The 17,203-nt window shown below is 47.9% G+C and overlaps 1 protein-coding gene across 2 annotated transcripts in view; it reads right to left on the reverse strand.

The window, feature by feature from the left end:
• Positions 1-9,856: 9,856 nt before the first annotated feature.
• LOC135388659 (protein madd-4-like) overlaps positions 9,857-17,203 on the reverse strand; it is a 247,901-nt gene continuing 240,554 nt past the window's right edge. For both annotated transcript variants that reach the window (XM_064618353.1, XM_064618352.1), the window contains exons 17-23: positions 16,367-16,521; positions 16,080-16,278; positions 15,843-15,988; positions 15,350-15,502; positions 15,099-15,281; positions 14,891-15,041; positions 9,857-10,111 (exon numbers count right to left, since the gene is read on the reverse strand). In XM_064618353.1, the coding sequence (XP_064474423.1) occupies positions 10,002-10,111; positions 14,891-15,041; positions 15,099-15,281; positions 15,350-15,502; positions 15,843-15,988; positions 16,080-16,278; positions 16,367-16,521 (1,097 nt within the window). In that variant the 3' untranslated portion in view covers positions 9,857-10,001. The remainder of the gene's footprint in view (positions 10,112-14,890; positions 15,042-15,098; positions 15,282-15,349; positions 15,503-15,842; positions 15,989-16,079; positions 16,279-16,366; positions 16,522-17,203) is intronic.

The following is a 17,203-nucleotide window of genomic DNA, read 5'->3' on the forward strand; positions in this document are numbered from 1 at the left end:
AGTGCTGTAGCGCGTTTCAGGGGGTCTCAACTTCCGGGAAAGAAGTCAATGGGCTGCCAATCGGTATGGTCATCGGACATGTTCTGCTGCAGGACGGCTCCAACTGCGGCTGAAGATGCGTCCACCATAAAACAGGTTGGCGCATCTGGGCGGGGGTGGGCGAGCAGCGTGGCGTTAGCTAAAGCCTGCTTAATGTTGTCGAAAGCTGCTATGGCGTCATCCGTCCAAGTTAGAGGTCGAGAAGATTGAGATTTGGTCGAGAGGAACTTCTCGAGGGGCAGGATGATCTTAGCACAGCGTGGGACGAATCGCCGGTAGAAGTTAACGAGCCCGAGAAAATTGCGGAGCTTGCTGAGAGAAGCAGGACGGGGAAAATGAGAAATGACCTGGACTTTGGATGGAAGAGTCTTGACGCCATGAGAAGAGATATGGTGGCCCAGGAACTCAAGAGACGGAGCGCCAAATTGACTCTTGCTGGCGTTGATATTGCCATGAGCGGAAAGCCTGGAGAACAGTGCACGTAGGTGATCAGCGTGTTCCTCGATGGATGAGCTGGCGACAAGAATGTCATCGATGTAAGCATAAGCGAAAGGTAGACTACGGATGACCGAATCAATGAAGCGCTGAAAGAATTGTGCGGCATTTCGCAGCCCAAACGGCATACTGAGAAACTCGAATAGACCAAATGGGGTGGTAATGGCCGTTTTGGGTATATCCTCCTCAGCGACGGGTATCTGATGATAAGCCCGGACTAGGTCTACCTTCGAAAAGATGGTGGCACCACGAAGGAAGGCTGTAAAGTCGTGGACGTGGGGCACCGGGTATTGGTCGGGGAAGGTAACTCGATTCAGAGCCCGATAGTCCCCACAGGGACGCCAATCACCTGTCTTTTTCGGCACCATGTGTAGCGCCGATGCCCAGCTGCTAGAAGAGGGACGAATAATTCCCATGTCAAGCATGTGGTTAAATTCTTCACGAGCGATCTTCAGCTTTTCCGGGGGCAGTCGGCGTGGTCGAGTAAACACAGGTGGTCCTTTAGTCTCGATGTGATGGACTACATGATGCATTACTGGCTTCGACCAGTCGGGTGGCCGGGTGAGCTCGGGGAAGTCCTTAAGAATGGCGCTGAAGGCATTGCTGGTGTCGTGGTAAAAGGCAACACCTAAAGATAAGGAAGAATGTATACCAGTGACAGCTAGGTTAGTATTGGAGTGAATGAGCTTGCGAGTGCGGATGTCGACCAAGAGGTGGTAGTTGTTCAAGAAGTCCGCGCCCAAAATTGGTTGGTTGACGTGGGCGACCAGAAACATCCAGCGGAATTCGCGCCGGAGACCCAAGTTGAGCGTTAAAGGGCGCTGCGCGAATACCGGGATCTTCGAACCGTTGACGGCAGTAAGGTGGTACAAGGGGGATTGCCGACGGTCAGTGCTGGTCGCTGGGATAACGCTGACCTCTGCGCCAGTATCAACTAGGAAACGTCGGGTGGAGTTACGGTCGCGGATGTAGAAGAGGCGACTGGATGAGTGGCTTGGACCATTTGTCGCCATTAATGGTCCGCCGGAGAGTTTTCCGCATTCCATGAGCACGGCAAGAGACAGTGGTACGCGTCTGCGCCGAACCGACGATGGTACCAGCAAATGGACGAGAGTGGGCTCCGGTCTCTGCTGGTCGAACGGCCGTTAGAAGGGCGACGTGGACTACTGCTTGGACTTCGTCGTCGAGAGGCGCGGGGGTGACGGGGCTGTGCATGGAAGCGGCAATAATGCTCGCGAGGCTCAGAAATTCGCGGCAGAGGTCGTCAGTCTGAGAATGCGAGGTGATTGGCGCGCTCTGCGAAGCGGCATTGTTGTGGCTGGGGACAGCATGTGGAAGCTGTGACACCGCGGTTATGGCGGGAGATGGACTCGTCACCTCAACAACGGCATCAGCGAGTGTGGCCAATTGGTCCAGTGTCATGTTGGAAGCTGTGGCCAGGACCATCTGCACATTTTGTGGCAGGCGTTGAAGAAAAAGCTCCCTGAGCAGCGCGTCGTCCATGGACGCAGAATTGTCTCCGAGCAGTTGCCGCATGCGCCGTAAAAGCTGGGTGGGACGGCGATCTCCCAGCTCCTCGGCCGAGAGGAGCTGTTGTAAACGGAGCGGCTGGAAGCTGTTGTGCGCTGGAGGAGGGCTGAAGCTGGTGAACTCCCGGTGGAGGTTCTCCGTGAGCGTGAAACGGCTCGACACTGCCTACGTTCGCGTGCACACATTCCCCGTCACCCACTTCTCAGGAAAATTCAATACCGCCCTGAAAGTGATTTCCATCGTGTAACGCAGAGGACACGCCAGGCTCTCACTGGCTTCATAGCTAACGACGTCACACCACCGGACGCCCCCTAGTCTCTGCCTGTGCCACCCACCTTCGTACGTCTTCCGGACCTTTTTAATGCTCTGGTAGACACGAAGTTTTCTAAGTTTTCTGCCTCTGCCGCAGCCTACACCGATGGCGCATCTTGAAATGGCAAGTCCGCCTCGGCATTCGTCATCCCATCCGAAGGCGTAGTGGAAGGACGTCGCCTTTCGCACCAAACATCATCCACAGCTGCGGAAATCTAAGCCGTACGTTTCTTTCTGCAGCACATCGTTGATTTTACCCCAGGGGAATGGGTCGTGTTCACTGACTCAACATCTGCGGTGCAAACAATTGAAAATGCTGGCATCCGAGGCTCATCCGCACCGTTGGGAGATGAATGTGGTAATGACTTACAACATTGTCTACGAAGCAGGGCACAGGCTGGTTCTCCAATGGGTTCCAGCCCATTGCGGTGTGTCGAAGGGAATGAAGAGGCCGACAGCGCCGCAGAAGCATCTCTCTCGTCTCGGAGACGGACGCGTACTGCGCTGCTGAGAGGAGATCGTCGTTCCGTACTTCGACGCCTCGTGACTCCCCTGGCTTCCCGCCAATGGACTGCTGATATTCTCCCTCCAGCCATGCTGAGCAGGGTTGATCCAGCGCTCGCTTTCCGCATGTCTCGACATACCTCTCGTCAAGATGCCGCATTAGTTCATCGAATGCGCCTCGATGCGTCTTTTACAGCGCAGTGGCGTTAACGCTTAAGACAAGTTGACTCTCCCCAATGCAGTCACTGCGGTGCTGTAGAAGACCTAGAGCACATTCTTCTCCATTGCCCCACTATACCAACCTTCCCGAACCGTACTCTCCGTATCCCTTAACGAGCTGAACTCTCGCATCCTCTCTCTCCCAAAATTGGTCCCTGGCCACATCCATTCCACCAACGCTTTGCCTTCAAATCTCTCTTCACCTTTCTGGATACCATAGGACTTCGATCCTTATTGTGATTACTTCATTCCCCGCATCACCACCAGCAATGGGGTAGAGTATGGCCCCTGGCGATGAAGCTCCCCATTCATAATCTCACAATAAAGTTGTTGTTGTTGTACCATTTCTTGTGTATGCACCATTATGTAGACGTTCGTGTCGTTCATGGGCACTAATAAAAAAAAAAAAACATCTAAACGCCTAAAATTGCGCTACAATAAATTACACTCAGTGTTCGACTTAGTGAAACGCATTCGTTGAGAACTACAGTTTCTCTATACTTTCCAGTCCTCGTTAACAACACTTCGCGCGACTCTAAATTCGCGGGAAAATGACGAGAGCAAATTTCTCGAAAATTAGATCTCCGCAAAAATTACTACTTTTCAGCAGCAATGTATGCGCAAATTATTATACTACGTGCAACCAGTTAAACGCAACAACGTAAACCAAAAACATGCACACAAACAGTATATGCGAACTGTTAGTCTTATTTTGTCACCCCCAGCCTATGGACTTAGGAATCAACCAGAAGCTCAATATATATCATTTATTGGCACTACGAGATCATAAATAGCACATCACGAGACGAGAACTACCTTATTGCTTAATTGCTAAACCACGTGAATTTCTGTACAGATGTCCGTTGTCTTCTCTACATGTGGGATAGCCAGAAACAGGCCAGGTAGATTATGTGTAAAAACACGCACGGTATCATTCACAACTCGAACACACACCGACCTTCACACATGTGCTACGGTCACACGCTGCATGCTCAAATCCAAGATGTACACTCTTCTACATACAAGTTCGCAGGCTCCAGCTGCTCATTTCAGGATGCAGGAACTTTCACTCTCGAAAGCAAAGCAGGGGTGTATTTTTAAAAAATAAAAGGAGAAGATGGTACATTCGGGTAGACAAGGATGATGTCACAAAGTGAGACATGAGTGGGATTTGCAAGTTGCTTTTGGGCGAAATATACGAAGATGTTCGGTAACATCTAAAGATGAACAAAACAAATGAAAAGAGAGAGAGAGAGAGAGACAGGAAGAAAACTTGTATGACGTAAGGTGACTACAGAAGTAGCGTGTGCAGTACGAAGAAACAAGGATGACATGAGTATGACTAAGGCTGGGTTAATCAACATTCTTGACTAAAGTTTCAGCTACTAATAGAATGAAGTACACGATGTTGCAAACCGCCAGTACAGAGCAGCCAGTGCGCTGATTAGCCTCAGTCACTGAGTGCTGAGTTTTGCAGCAATGGGCCAGTGTTTTGTTTTTTTCTGCCTATACATTCAAAGCGGAATGTGCTATTTATTGGCTAATCTGCAGACAGACACTACAGCGAGCGTGAAAATAGTTGTCCCTGTGGATAAGTCAATATAGGACCCATGACCATATATGTACAGTGTACAACAAAACAACCGATAGCACTCGCAAACACTGCACAAAATATTGACAACAACTAACCTCACTGTATGTAGATAATGTGTCGTTCACAACCGCACCTTTGTAGTGTACAACGGAAGTGTAAACTTTTTTTTTTTTACAAGTGGCAGTTTGTAACAACATAAGTGTTCGTGACGACATTTCTATATTTCTCTCTCACACAAACAGCTCTGGGGGAGGGCGACAAAGCACTGTGTTACATTTATTGCACTGGTAATTTTGCGAATCGAAGTTTCGAGCTGCTCCATTGCTGGTAAGCACAAAGAGGGTATCCGTTGTTACTTAATTGCTAAAAATAGCCTGCATGCCATAAAATTTCGCCACTTCCTCAGTGACACTCATAAAAGTCTTTGCCACACATTACGGTAGTCTGCATTCATGTCACGTAATTTTATGAATTGAACACGAAAAATTAGCCAAGTAACGACAAAGTTTTGTCACGATGAATTCGGAAGCCTATGGCCCTAACACATTTCTCCAATCAAAATCACGCAGTTTTTCGCAAGATTTCCACGAAAATTTGACACCGAAAATCCATCGCAAAATTAGCTTAATTAACGCGTGACACGAATGTAAACTGCCATAGTGTTTAGCAGAAACTTTTCTGAGGCTGCGAATGCCATGCGGACTATACTTGTAAGAATTAAATAACACTCAGTATTTTGTTCTGTGGCGTTCACGTAGTGGTTGTGACAGGTTTCACACGTTTCACTCGTGTTTGAACAGACGTCGAACATGCTACAGTGGAATCAACAGGTTCACGAAATATACTAATACATTATGAACCTATACCTACAGAACGTCACGTGATTCAGAAAACGTGGGGTAGTGTGCTGGAATCATCGGCCAAGTTCCAAAGCTCCAGTTACTTTCTTGCTAGTGACACGCAGAACAATAATAACGGAGAAAATAGATTATCGGAAACGTATATAGCATTCGAATTCACCGTATTCTTTTTTCCCCTCATTGTCACGGTTTCTTATATATATATATATATATATAAAAGGGGCATAAACTTAACGATTGTACTGGAGATCCTAATGTTCTACATCCGGGGGACTGCATTGTACGAGTCAAAGGGGCCGTAAACACTTGATACAAATGTCGAATTTTATCGATTAGATCAATACTTTCGCACGATGTTCTTTGTGGCATGAAGAAGGGAACATGACGATGAAACAACATACGCAATCAAATGGCAAAATTTACATTCACTGTGGACACATTTCGAGCATACGAAGGGCATTGCACACGAGATATACACATGTAAAAAAAAAAAAGAAAAAAAGAAACAGTCAGCGGGCACAGGTGGAGTAGGCTAAAATTTAAATATGGTTCCATTCTGTTGTACGACACGCTTCCAAGGTTCCAGTCACAGCCTGACATTATTTGATTGGCTGGAATTATCACTTATTCAGCTGAAAAAACGAATTTCGTTGGCTCGTGAAATGTTTGAAACACAAAAAAAAGTGTGCTGCGAAAAATGTGTGAAAAAAAAAAACGAAAAAAACTTAAACGTGGCACATTAGAGCTAGAAATGCACATGTATATTTCAGGGTAAGACGCCTATACATTACAATTGTGTGCATGTGTAATGAAACAACGGTAATGAAGTGCTTGTCCCATTTAAATTGAATGTGGGAGTCCCTCCGAGTGCGATGAAAGCCTTAAGTACAAGGAGGAAATAAATAACGGAACCCACTTCACATGCAAAGTGGACACGTGAAAACATACGCGAAGTAGATATGGTAAATAAAAGATAAAAGCGCGGACAAAAACACACGTACTAAAAAAAATGCATGCACTAAAAAAATGAGGTACAGTTCCGAAACAACGACAAGAAAGAAAATGGCAGTGCCGAAAAAAATTGCTCCGCGTGCTAACCCACGTGCTTCGATATGAATGTAACTGCGTAACATTTTTTACAGAATGAACTCATAAAATCATAGCAATGTTTCGATAGCATTTTTCATAGCATCATCATTTCATAGCACTTTCGATATTTCTCTTCATCATAATCCATAAACACGAAAAGAATAATCTATATGTACATAACTATGGCTGTTGCTGAAGGAATACTTAATAATAATAATAATTGGGAGTATTATTATTATTATTTATCTCGAGGAATACTATTCTTGTCAACCACGATGCATTTCCATAGCTCGCGCAGACATCTCTAGCGGAATGTAATGAAAGAGAACACAGAAACATTAAAGAACTGATGTTCTGAGGCTGGAACAACACAGAAGGGACAGAAGAAACATTGCCGAGCCGTTGCATGACAATCACAGTGGACGTCGACAGTTCAGAGTTCAATGATTCGACTCACCCGACAATATTCATTAGGATACTGGACAACGGGCCGATTAAGGGCTTAGTTTTTATTTGTTTTAAACATTTTGACGCGTTCCCGATTTGACTTGGGCAACATTGAACACGAGATTCCAACAATCAGCTCAAGAGGGCAGAACGGTTCACAACGTGTTCGAGAGTTTAAAGGGACTGTAAAGTGAATTGTAAACGTTTAGAAACTGCGTGCTTTTCTGAAAGGTTGCAACTTGGCCGCTTCAGATACCTAATAGCTGTTGTACACTGAGCATTTTTTAGCAACCTGATTTCAAAGGTTGCTGCACAAAGCAAAATTTGCGGACCCCAAGACGGGGCAACCCTGAGGCGTCATGCCGCTATCTATTGAGAACGCAAGCAACTAGGCTAACCCTCTGGCAGGTCGTGGCCAGCTGCAATGTGCGCTTCGTCGTCAAAAGTGCGCTGTTGGTGCATCCTGGAACACTAGAACGAAAAGCAGACATCCGTAGAAATCGCCTGGTTGCGACATTTTGCACACAGCAGCGACACCCAGCGACTTTCACGGCTTTCATCTTCTGGTGACTCTACTCACGCCGGGACCGTGGGTAATGGCTCAGGTTCAGGTTCAGGTTCGCCTAATCCCTTTCGACACAGGGAGGCACCTTGAGGTGCCACAGGCGAAAAGTAAAAGAAACGAAAAGAAGGAAATAAATGCGAGATCGACCTTCAGGGGGTGACACTGTCACCATTCTAGTGTGGATAACACGCCGGCCGATGTTCGGGGTTGATGGTTCTTTTCCGTAATTGTCGTGTATATTCACCGGAAGATCACTTGTGCCGCAATGGTACGATACTGTTCGGTTCTCCAATGCTTCACCTACTGCACTGAACGCGGAATGAACGTTAAAAGCAGACGACGCGTCCAGACTGCGGTAGCTCATCGCTGCTCCGCTGCGCGCCGACACCGTTCGATCTCGGAGCGAAGACGACACGGAGACGCGGACAGCGAGGACGGCCAACAGATGCACATCGCGCAGATATTCTTACGGGAACAGTTTAAACAGAGCTTCTCAAGAGTCAGTGCTATTATTCTTCAAAACAGGGCAAATAATAATTAGTAACCTGTCTCAAATGCGTTACGTACTACTTGAATATCACGTGATACCAGCCCGCCAATCCGTGGCGAGCTCCCACTGTTTTCCTCGGCGAACGTAGAAGGTCGCCACTGTTCAGTTTCTAGAAGTGTTCGAAATTAATTAGTACGAAAGTATGAATAACTGAGAGGTGATGACTCATATGTGTCATCACAAAGCCAAGTTCCACATCATGGTATATCTTGAAACATGGTGGTTATATTTCACTTTAGAGTCCCTTTAAACGTAATCGAAGCTGATGATGATGCTTAAGCTTACATGAATCTTACTTTCACGAGCAAATGTCTGTGTAGTCGGTGTGGTTATGCTATGTACAGGGTGAATTTAGCAAAGGCTACACATTTCGATCGCGTCGTAAAAATAGAAGGTGACATCTCTGGCGCTTCAAACTTTGCACACTTATAGTCATTTGTCTCAAGTTCTATCGATATTTTTTTTTCAAACGGTATCACTTTGTAGAAAAAAGTTAGAAACCAAGCAAATTCTCACCCCATGCATTTCGTGTGGCCAATACCGCCCGAAAACCGCAATGATTTCCTCTCTCTGCTTCACGTTCACAGAACCACGTATAGGTAGCGCTGCCTCGAAACCCTGCATCTCATCCATTTGTTTGTTGGTTTTTCCATAGGTTCTGGTTGTACTTCGTCTCCAGGCAGCGCCACCTATACGTGGAGATGTGAACGTGAAGCAGAGAGAGGAAAAAATGGCGGTTTGCGGCCGGTATAGGCCATAGGAAATGTATGGGGTGAGAATATGCTTTGCCTCTAACTTTTTGTCTACAAAATGATAGCATTTGAAAAATAAAAATAAAAATAAGGGTAAAACTTCGAGCAAACGACCATCCATCTGCAAAGTTTGAAACGCCAGAGACGTTATCTTAAATGTGCAACCTTTGCGAAATTCACCTTGTAGTTCTATGCAGTTCTATGATTGATTTTCCGAGATCCCTTTCCTTGCATTGGTTACCGAAGCTGCACGAATGAACAAACGATAAAACATCAATAATGTGAACATAGATGAAACATAAGTGACCAACACTGCGACATGACTGCTGCACATGGCGAATCGCTTATTAGCGCGAAATATACCCGTAGTTACGCTGTAATATGACAGCCATGCGGTAGCCATGATCATATAACAAACTGTCTAGCAACGTAAACGGCCAGACAAGTCCCCGTAGCATGTCTGTACTGTTTAACGGAGCTCGTATTTTTACACGTGTTGTAACGCTCAGCAAATCAGTTGAATCTTTACAAGCCCACAAGATAGGACTAATTCTGCATTTTGATGGAAGTTATGTCAATATTTTCGAAGCAACTAAATATTGTTTTAAAATTACGTCTGTTTGATTCTCCTCTCCTGTAACTAAGAGTATGGAACTGTCATAATAAGTCTCATATACTATTGAGCGAGCGTAATTCTTTTTGGCGGTTTTAACAGAAACACGTGTCAATGAGTATAACGAGCTGTTGCACGTGGTCTAAAGGATCTCAGTTTCGGTGAAGGTCAGTGGAGATCTAAACAAAAGCTTCGCGATCAATTCAACATCATTCACAGGACAAAGCATTTGGCCCGTTGATTTGCTCTTGAGATTGATCCAGATCGTCTAGCTTCCCACAAGCAAACAATCTTTCCCGAGTAGGTTTTTTTTTTCATTGACGGTACAGTCCCGTTTCCTACGTGCCCCACGAGTTGTGACCATAGGGTTACCGTAGTTCATGCAGAGGGTGGGACGTTCTTTCTCCATGTGGCAGGCTCGTTAAGTCTTCCTTAGCTTTGCTCGCAGGTAGCACAACACAAGTCGTGGTAGTTCTTCATGTGGCACATGTGGAAGGTAGGGAGCATGTGGCAGTTGCGTGAGTGATCTTCACATGTGTTCTCTGCAAGAGTAAGCGACAGAGAACAGCGTTAAATCGGCAGTCTCATCGCTGCTTAGATATTGAAGCTGGTACGTACACTCTAAAAAAAAAAAAAGGAGTAAACCGGGGAGCAATTGCAGATTCTTATACTCCCATAGTCCGCAATTACTCTCCATTTTAGTCCCCTAACCCGACATTTAGTCCCGACATTTACTCCCCAGGACTGCAAATTGTCACTGAACTTCGCGAATAGCCTCCTGAATGCAACAGTCTACGTAAATATGTGCTCTTGGTCAATTTGAACGGCATAAGACTCTATAACTCAGCCAACGTAGCAGTTTTCCAGCCACACATAGTAAAAGCAGCGCATCTTTTTTCGCAAATTGTGCACTATGTATGGCGCAAGATTTTATGTCACTCGATAGATCACGGTTGACGGTTTGCTTCAAAGTATTTTCATGCATGCACACGAATTATGTACTTGGGACTCTTCCAACGGCGCGTGAAATGCAGTCTCCACTCTGTGACATTCATTTACTCCCGTGCATTTACTCCCGAAAGGGACTATTTTTTGTGGCAATGCACTTAGTCCCCAAAAGGAGTAAAAGTACTCCTTTTTTTCTTAGAGTGTAGTCCTGGACAGGGCCGACGAGAGAAATTACGGGCCCGGGGAATGACTCCGGATGAGTCCTGCTCGGGCCTCTCCTCACGTCTCCTGGTGCTAGCAACCGTCGGGCCTTGGGTCGGGCCCCGGGGCTCCATCCCCGGCTGCCCCCTCTCTCGCCGACCCGGGTCCTGGACTGCCACCCCTTTCGGAGTCGCTGAAGTGCTCGGTGCACGTCTTCTTGACTCAGGAAACGCTGTGCCGCGTGTTGTCATCAATAAATATATTCCTAAATATTCGAATAAAAATTGCCTGCACCTTTGGGCATTGTGCCAAACGAATTTAAATGAGGTAGCTTTATTGGGCCACCTTTGGAGGCCCAATGGGTCGCCGAACCAGTTGACTGGGTACAAGAGTAGTTTTACAGCGACAGCTGTTAAGGGCTCAATTTCGTGAAGATCCTGTCCCGTACGTCGCATCGCCGAAACCCTCTTCTCTCCTTTGGCGCGAGACGAAGCGAAGAAACGCGAAAATGGCGCGCGATGCAGATTGGTCATTTCGGAGAGTCACGTTGACTGTGACGTTGGCGTCACGTGCCTCAGAGAAAAAGGGGCAGCGGTGGTTGCCGATTCACATGTCATGGCATGTGAAGAGTTGCGCCGCGCGCGTATCGGCTTCTCGTCGCCCGCAGCAGCAGCGCAGACGGAATTGCGCGTCTATGCGAAGGTGAATAGCGGTATTATGGGCCGTCCTAGGAAGTGTACGTACGGAAGAAGATCTTGCTGCGGACTACAACCGATAGGGCGAACAGCTCTGTCGCTGTCGTTGATTTTGAAAACTGCGTAAATACTTCCTTCTTAAATTTCAGAAAAGCCCGAAAAAAACTTATCGGACAATAACTCTCCATTCGCGTTTCGTTTCTTTTCGCTGCTTATAGTTGTTGTTTTTTGCTGCCTTTCTGCCGTTGAGGGTACGCAGTTAGTGCGAGAGGGAAAAACGAATGAGTTCCCCAAACCCATTCGCTGAGCGAATGTCAGTTTCATGAAATGCCATTTGGTATCACCGTGTGGCACTGAACGAATGTCATTCAGCGCGAATGTCATTCGCCGGGAACAACATTCAATTTGCCATGTGACAGGGCCACAGGGGTATTAGAATTGCTCGAAACCCTACTTAATTCGTCATGCAGTCCATCACACTCTAAAAAGAGAGAGAGAGAGATTATGGTTTTAATGGCACAAAGGCAACAAAGGCCATAGAGCGCCAAAACTACGGTGAGTGTGTGAGAGATGCTTATGGGAGAGATGAGAGTGGGATGTGAGAGTGTGTGGTAGTTAAAAGCTATCTACAGGTATGAGCGATGAGATGGACCAGGATAAGAAAGAGAGGAGGGTGAACAGGCTAACGTGCTTGGCGGACGATAACAAGTGAGTATCTACAAGTGTGAGCGATGAGATGATCCAGGATGAGATGTTTACATGAGGAGTTCAGTGATATTGGATAAAAGCGGAGCAATACTTAACATCTACATCTGACTATGTAATCCACACATGGTCAAAAATTATATGACATTATCAAACGGCACAAGAGGAGTGTCACCCAGTAGAAGGGCTGGGTGGAGTGGGACATGGTATCTGTAGAATGTGGTGAAATACTGTTGGCGTTGGTGTTCGAAGTGAGGGCAGGATGCCAGTACGTGCAAGACAGTCAAGCTGTCACCGCAGTGCGCACAAGCTGGCGGATCCTGACCTCTGAGTAGGTGGTGATGCGTGAGCCATGTGTGCCCAATCCTCAATCTCGCGTAAAGAACTTCGGATGATCTGTTGATGTGTTCAGTCCGATGCGGGGGAGAAACGTGTGGCTGTGTGAGGTGTAGCTTGTTATTTTCTCAGAACTCTAACACTCTAACACACACTCTAAACACTCTAAAAACAGAGGGGGGGGGGGGGTGATGGCAGGATAGGCTCGCCGTTGTTGGCCACACAGAAGTGGGCGTCGTCACGACTATAGCAAAAAAAAAAAAAAAAAGAAAAGGAAAACGCATAGCAAAACAAAACACAAAGGAAGGACGGACGGATGGAGGATAGAGGAGGTTGAAGGATGGGGATGCGGTGAGGTGCACGAGTTCATCGGGGAGAGTACAGTATTAGATGGGTCGATCAGCAAGGCCAGTCTTCAGCAGGAAGAGAATGAGGTTTCTTGCTTTGGCGGAACGTTCGGCAGAAGAACCAGCGGGGTAGAGGATGTCTGCTAGCGAGCCCGAGGTGGAGCGAGGGAGATGTGTTTCGCGCGCAGAATGGTATGCTCGGCAGTCTCGCAGGATGTGTTCGATTGTTTCGGGTTGTTGACAGTGGCCACAGCAGGCGTCACCCCTAGAGCCTATCTTGCTCTATGGATGCTTCGAGGAAGATTTTTCGTGGGAAGAGGAGGGCGATTATGATGCATGATGTCCCGTATTCCAGGGTGGCGCTGTTCAACAAGGAGCTGAACAGACATCTGCCTGTCGGCGTCGTCCGGAGTTGGCAAAACATTGCTGCAGCCCAGGTGTGCCGAGGACGCCAGCTGGTCCGCCCTTTCGTTGCCGCCGACACCGACGTGGGACGGTATCCATTGGAAGGCGATATCGCCTCCAGCTTGTTTATGTTGGGCGCACGATCTTCTGATGCTTCGCGCTAAGATGTTGTCACACATGGGGTTCATCACGTCCCATAGAGCGCTTCTCGAGTCTGTGAGTAGGACTGCTCTGGCAAACCCTCGTACCTGGACCGCAGCAGCTGCATGTAGGAGAGCCAGGAGCTCAGCAGTCGTGGAGGATATCGGGTAACGCGATGATCTCCCTTGCCAGGACACGTTCACTGACGGGATGTGGAAGGCACACGTGGCACTTTTGGTACGATCGTCAATAGAGCCATCAGTGAATACCAGAGTATGTGAGTGGTAGACGTCAGTTATGAGGTTCTCAGCCGCCGTTCTAGCGACCAGGGGGCTACAGTCCCTCTTTTTATGAAGGCCCGGAACGTCGAGCGTTACACCCGGTACAAACTCTCGTCATGGCACTGAAGGTAACCCAGCAGGATGTTGAGGCGATCGCTCACTGTGGGCCAGGGCGCTAGTAGCGTATACGCTGGCCAAGCGGCCGAGAGACGTGTGTGACCTTTTTACGAGGGCAGAAAAAAGAGAGTGCTTGCTTCTGGACGTGGCCAAGTTGTCTAAGTGGCGGAGCCCCATAAGCTCGGAGTGGATACTGACAGGCTTTTCCTTGGCTTCCAGGTAGGCCTGGGTAATTCCAGAAAAGCTGGGTATTCCAAGCGCCGTTCTTATCCCTGCCCGATGGAGCCGCTCAAGAGCCTGCCATTGTGAAGGTCCCAGATCCACGTACGGCGACACGTACAGGATACGCGAGAGAATGAGGGGATGATAGGGGATAGGGGATGGAATGATAGGGATATCGCTTCAAATTTGAAGAGAAACGGGGGGTCCGCATTTTTGTGGCAATTTGGATATATGATAATTGCCACAAAAAGGCGTACGCCCCCTCCTCTCCTCAAATCAGAAGCGATAACCCTATCATGCCTGCAATGGTTGGCGCGCAGCGTGCTATGCGGTGAAGGTCTGTTTTTAGAGTGCAGGAGCCAAGTATTCTCGCTGAATAATATTTGATCACTGCGCAATTAGATTTACAAAGACGGCTTGAAAAATGAGCCTTGTGCGGAGCGGAGTGACCATGAAGAGGCGGCCGAGAAGCACAGGGCGACACGGAAGTAGCGTAGCTAACAGCCGTGAGACAGCCCCGCATCAGCCATCTGCATTCCCGTAGGTTTCACCCATGACAACATCATTACGTCAACCTCACTCGTTCTCTTATATTGTCTCTGAAGGGGTTGAAGGGTTTCGAGAGGCCGTGCAGGTCAAATATATCTCCCCTTCGCACTAACTAGTGCACCTCCTGTGTGGCGCTCCGTTTTCGACGCGAGTAAATACGTGTTTTTACTTTTAGCTGCAAATGGCACTGACCGAAAGAGAGAGAGAGAGAGAGAGAAAGATTTTTGTGGTAGCAGAATTCGCTTGCGCGAATTCAACTTCCCCTTGTTATTCTTTTACCAACCAACCAACCAAGAGAGAGAGAGTGAACGTTTCCAATATGCCAGAGGCGTTGTTGCCAGGGAAAATAATGTAGCTCACAAAAGCGTCCATACCTGAGTTGCTGCATGGTGGTGCAGTGCAAGTCTGAAGCACCTCTGGACGACTCTGATGCAGACACGAGTTTCCTGCAGGTTTATCCGTACCAAACCACACGCACTGCAGGATACGCGTTCGGAACCCCTTCTCACCGCATGTTGCTGTACACTGCGCGAGACGAGAGCGTTCACTCACCACTCTTTGCAACTGATACAAGCAACGTACCTCCGACCACTCCCCGGCTTTCCAGACACCTATACATCGGTCACTGAAGCACCGCTGTTGCGTCATTGGCTTGGAGGACGCGCTGCACCAGGAAGGCTCCACTGTAGACGCGTTGGGCAGACGACATGACACCTCTCTTTCCTGAGTGGAAGTATTGAGCGTGAAGCACGCCCTTTCCGAGCACTGCATGTGTCGAAGTTCGCATCAGTGCCACTTCGGGGACAGCTTGGCTATGCCTAAAGCGTACGAACCTGCGACCAAGGTCCTGTGGCCCACTGTGGACATTCGGGAAGGCCGCATTTCTCGAGCATCTGTGGCGTTTCGAGCCCTGCGTCCACGCAGAGGCTATTGTCAACGGTCCTGGACACGTTGTGCAAGCGGACCATACATTGCGTGGCGCGCACCTGTTGCGAAAAGACATATACTATGTGTGTTCAATGAAACCTATATGGCCAATGAGCTTCTATACGTAGTCCTACGACTATTTACGAATATAGGCCCCTGCGTGGTCTGGGATTCAGTTATTGAAATTTTTGTGCACGTGATCATCCAGTTACTTTCGGACTGTTATAAATTAGCCTAGAGCTTTCTGTCTCTGGGGTAAGCCATCGCTTCGCCGCTGCAGAGAATTCTACGCCTTTCGTCGATCGTTGCAGATGCTACATTTATTAGTCCATATTTCGTTGTGTTCATTATACTTGCAGAGCAATACAACCGAAAGGGGACAGTATATGTCTCGTTTACCTGGAGTCCGTTCCCTCCACATGTCTGCGAACATGCAGACCACGGTGTTGTAGACCATTCAAATGTGAGGCTCTCCGCGCTGCCTTTTCCTAAGACGTAGCTGTCAGAAGAGCCCATGTCCTCGTCCTCCGGAGGAAGCTCCCCATCTAATGCGGGAACAAACCATCATAAGCGTTGACAGGCCGAATGAAGGCAATGGCTCTTTAAGTGTGTCGGAAGAACAATAGACAGTCTTGCCTCCTCCTCCAAAAGTGCGATGGAACTTTGTGAGCATCGTTTGGATACGGGAGAGTCCGCCCTCGTGACTGCTTGAGGCGCCCGACCTTACCGTTGGGTCATCTAATGTACCCCTCACAATGCCGATGTCTTCGCTCTCCTGGTCAGACACCAAGCCATGCTTTCGTTGCCAGCTACTTGTGGCGCTTTCGTCCCATGGCTGTAGGGAGACAACAAAAGTCACTTTGATCAGTTTCAGAGGTCAGTTTCAAACCTCGTCACTTCATGTATAATGTACAGATCTGAACCTTGGAATCGTCCTTATCTTGCGTGTCTTCTACGCTGTTTGTGAGGAATGGGAACTTGTTCTTGTGCTTTGGCACCGTACTGGTTGGAGACAGCGGTTTGCCGAACTTATGTGGCTTGCGATGGTCCACGTCCAGTGTTGCCAATGTTGGAGACGCTGAAATATGTAGTATTTATTTGATATTGCTGACGCGCATGCGCTACAGACATACGATGTTGTTAGGACACAATGTCACATCTGCCGACAAGAATGCGTGTTCTTCCAAACTTGTTTTCAAAATTACACTAGCACTATGTAGACTATAAGAACTTCCGCGCCCTTATAATGCATGCAGTTTGTTGTTAAAAGAAAATGGAAAGGTAATCGAATTGGTTAATGGCAATGCGCTCTGTAACTTGCAATCGCAAGAATCATTTCCATGTCAGACACGTAACTGCTGGCTCCGACCTCCCCATTACAGTGGTGCTCGCCCATCGCATCCGCCCAGTCGATTTCGAAACTATAGTGCCGTTTCAGTCCGCGTTCATTACTGACAATAACGCCGAAAATGTGACCCGATTTGGTGGCGTTGTTCCAGTGCAGTTTGATGTAACGCATGGAAAGAGCAGACGACAGATATTGAGAATATTCTGGAATTCACTCTCTGGAAGTTGGAGAAAACGTCACCCGGACAAGGCCAATCAGTGAGCGCCCTTTGCCGCGCACAAGTCCAATCAGGGAGCGACTGGAGGGACATTGGCAGCCTTGGAGACCGACCGACGGGCGAGTGGGACGAGGGGACGGCGTCTGCTGGTCGCGGAGAGTCTGTGATCGACTCGTAGAATGTTGTTTCTGGTTA

This window comes from Ornithodoros turicata, chromosome 3 (assembly GCF_037126465.1).
Source record: "Ornithodoros turicata isolate Travis chromosome 3, ASM3712646v1, whole genome shotgun sequence".
In the NCBI taxonomy this organism is placed as follows: Eukaryota; Metazoa; Arthropoda; class Arachnida; order Ixodida; family Argasidae; genus Ornithodoros; species Ornithodoros turicata.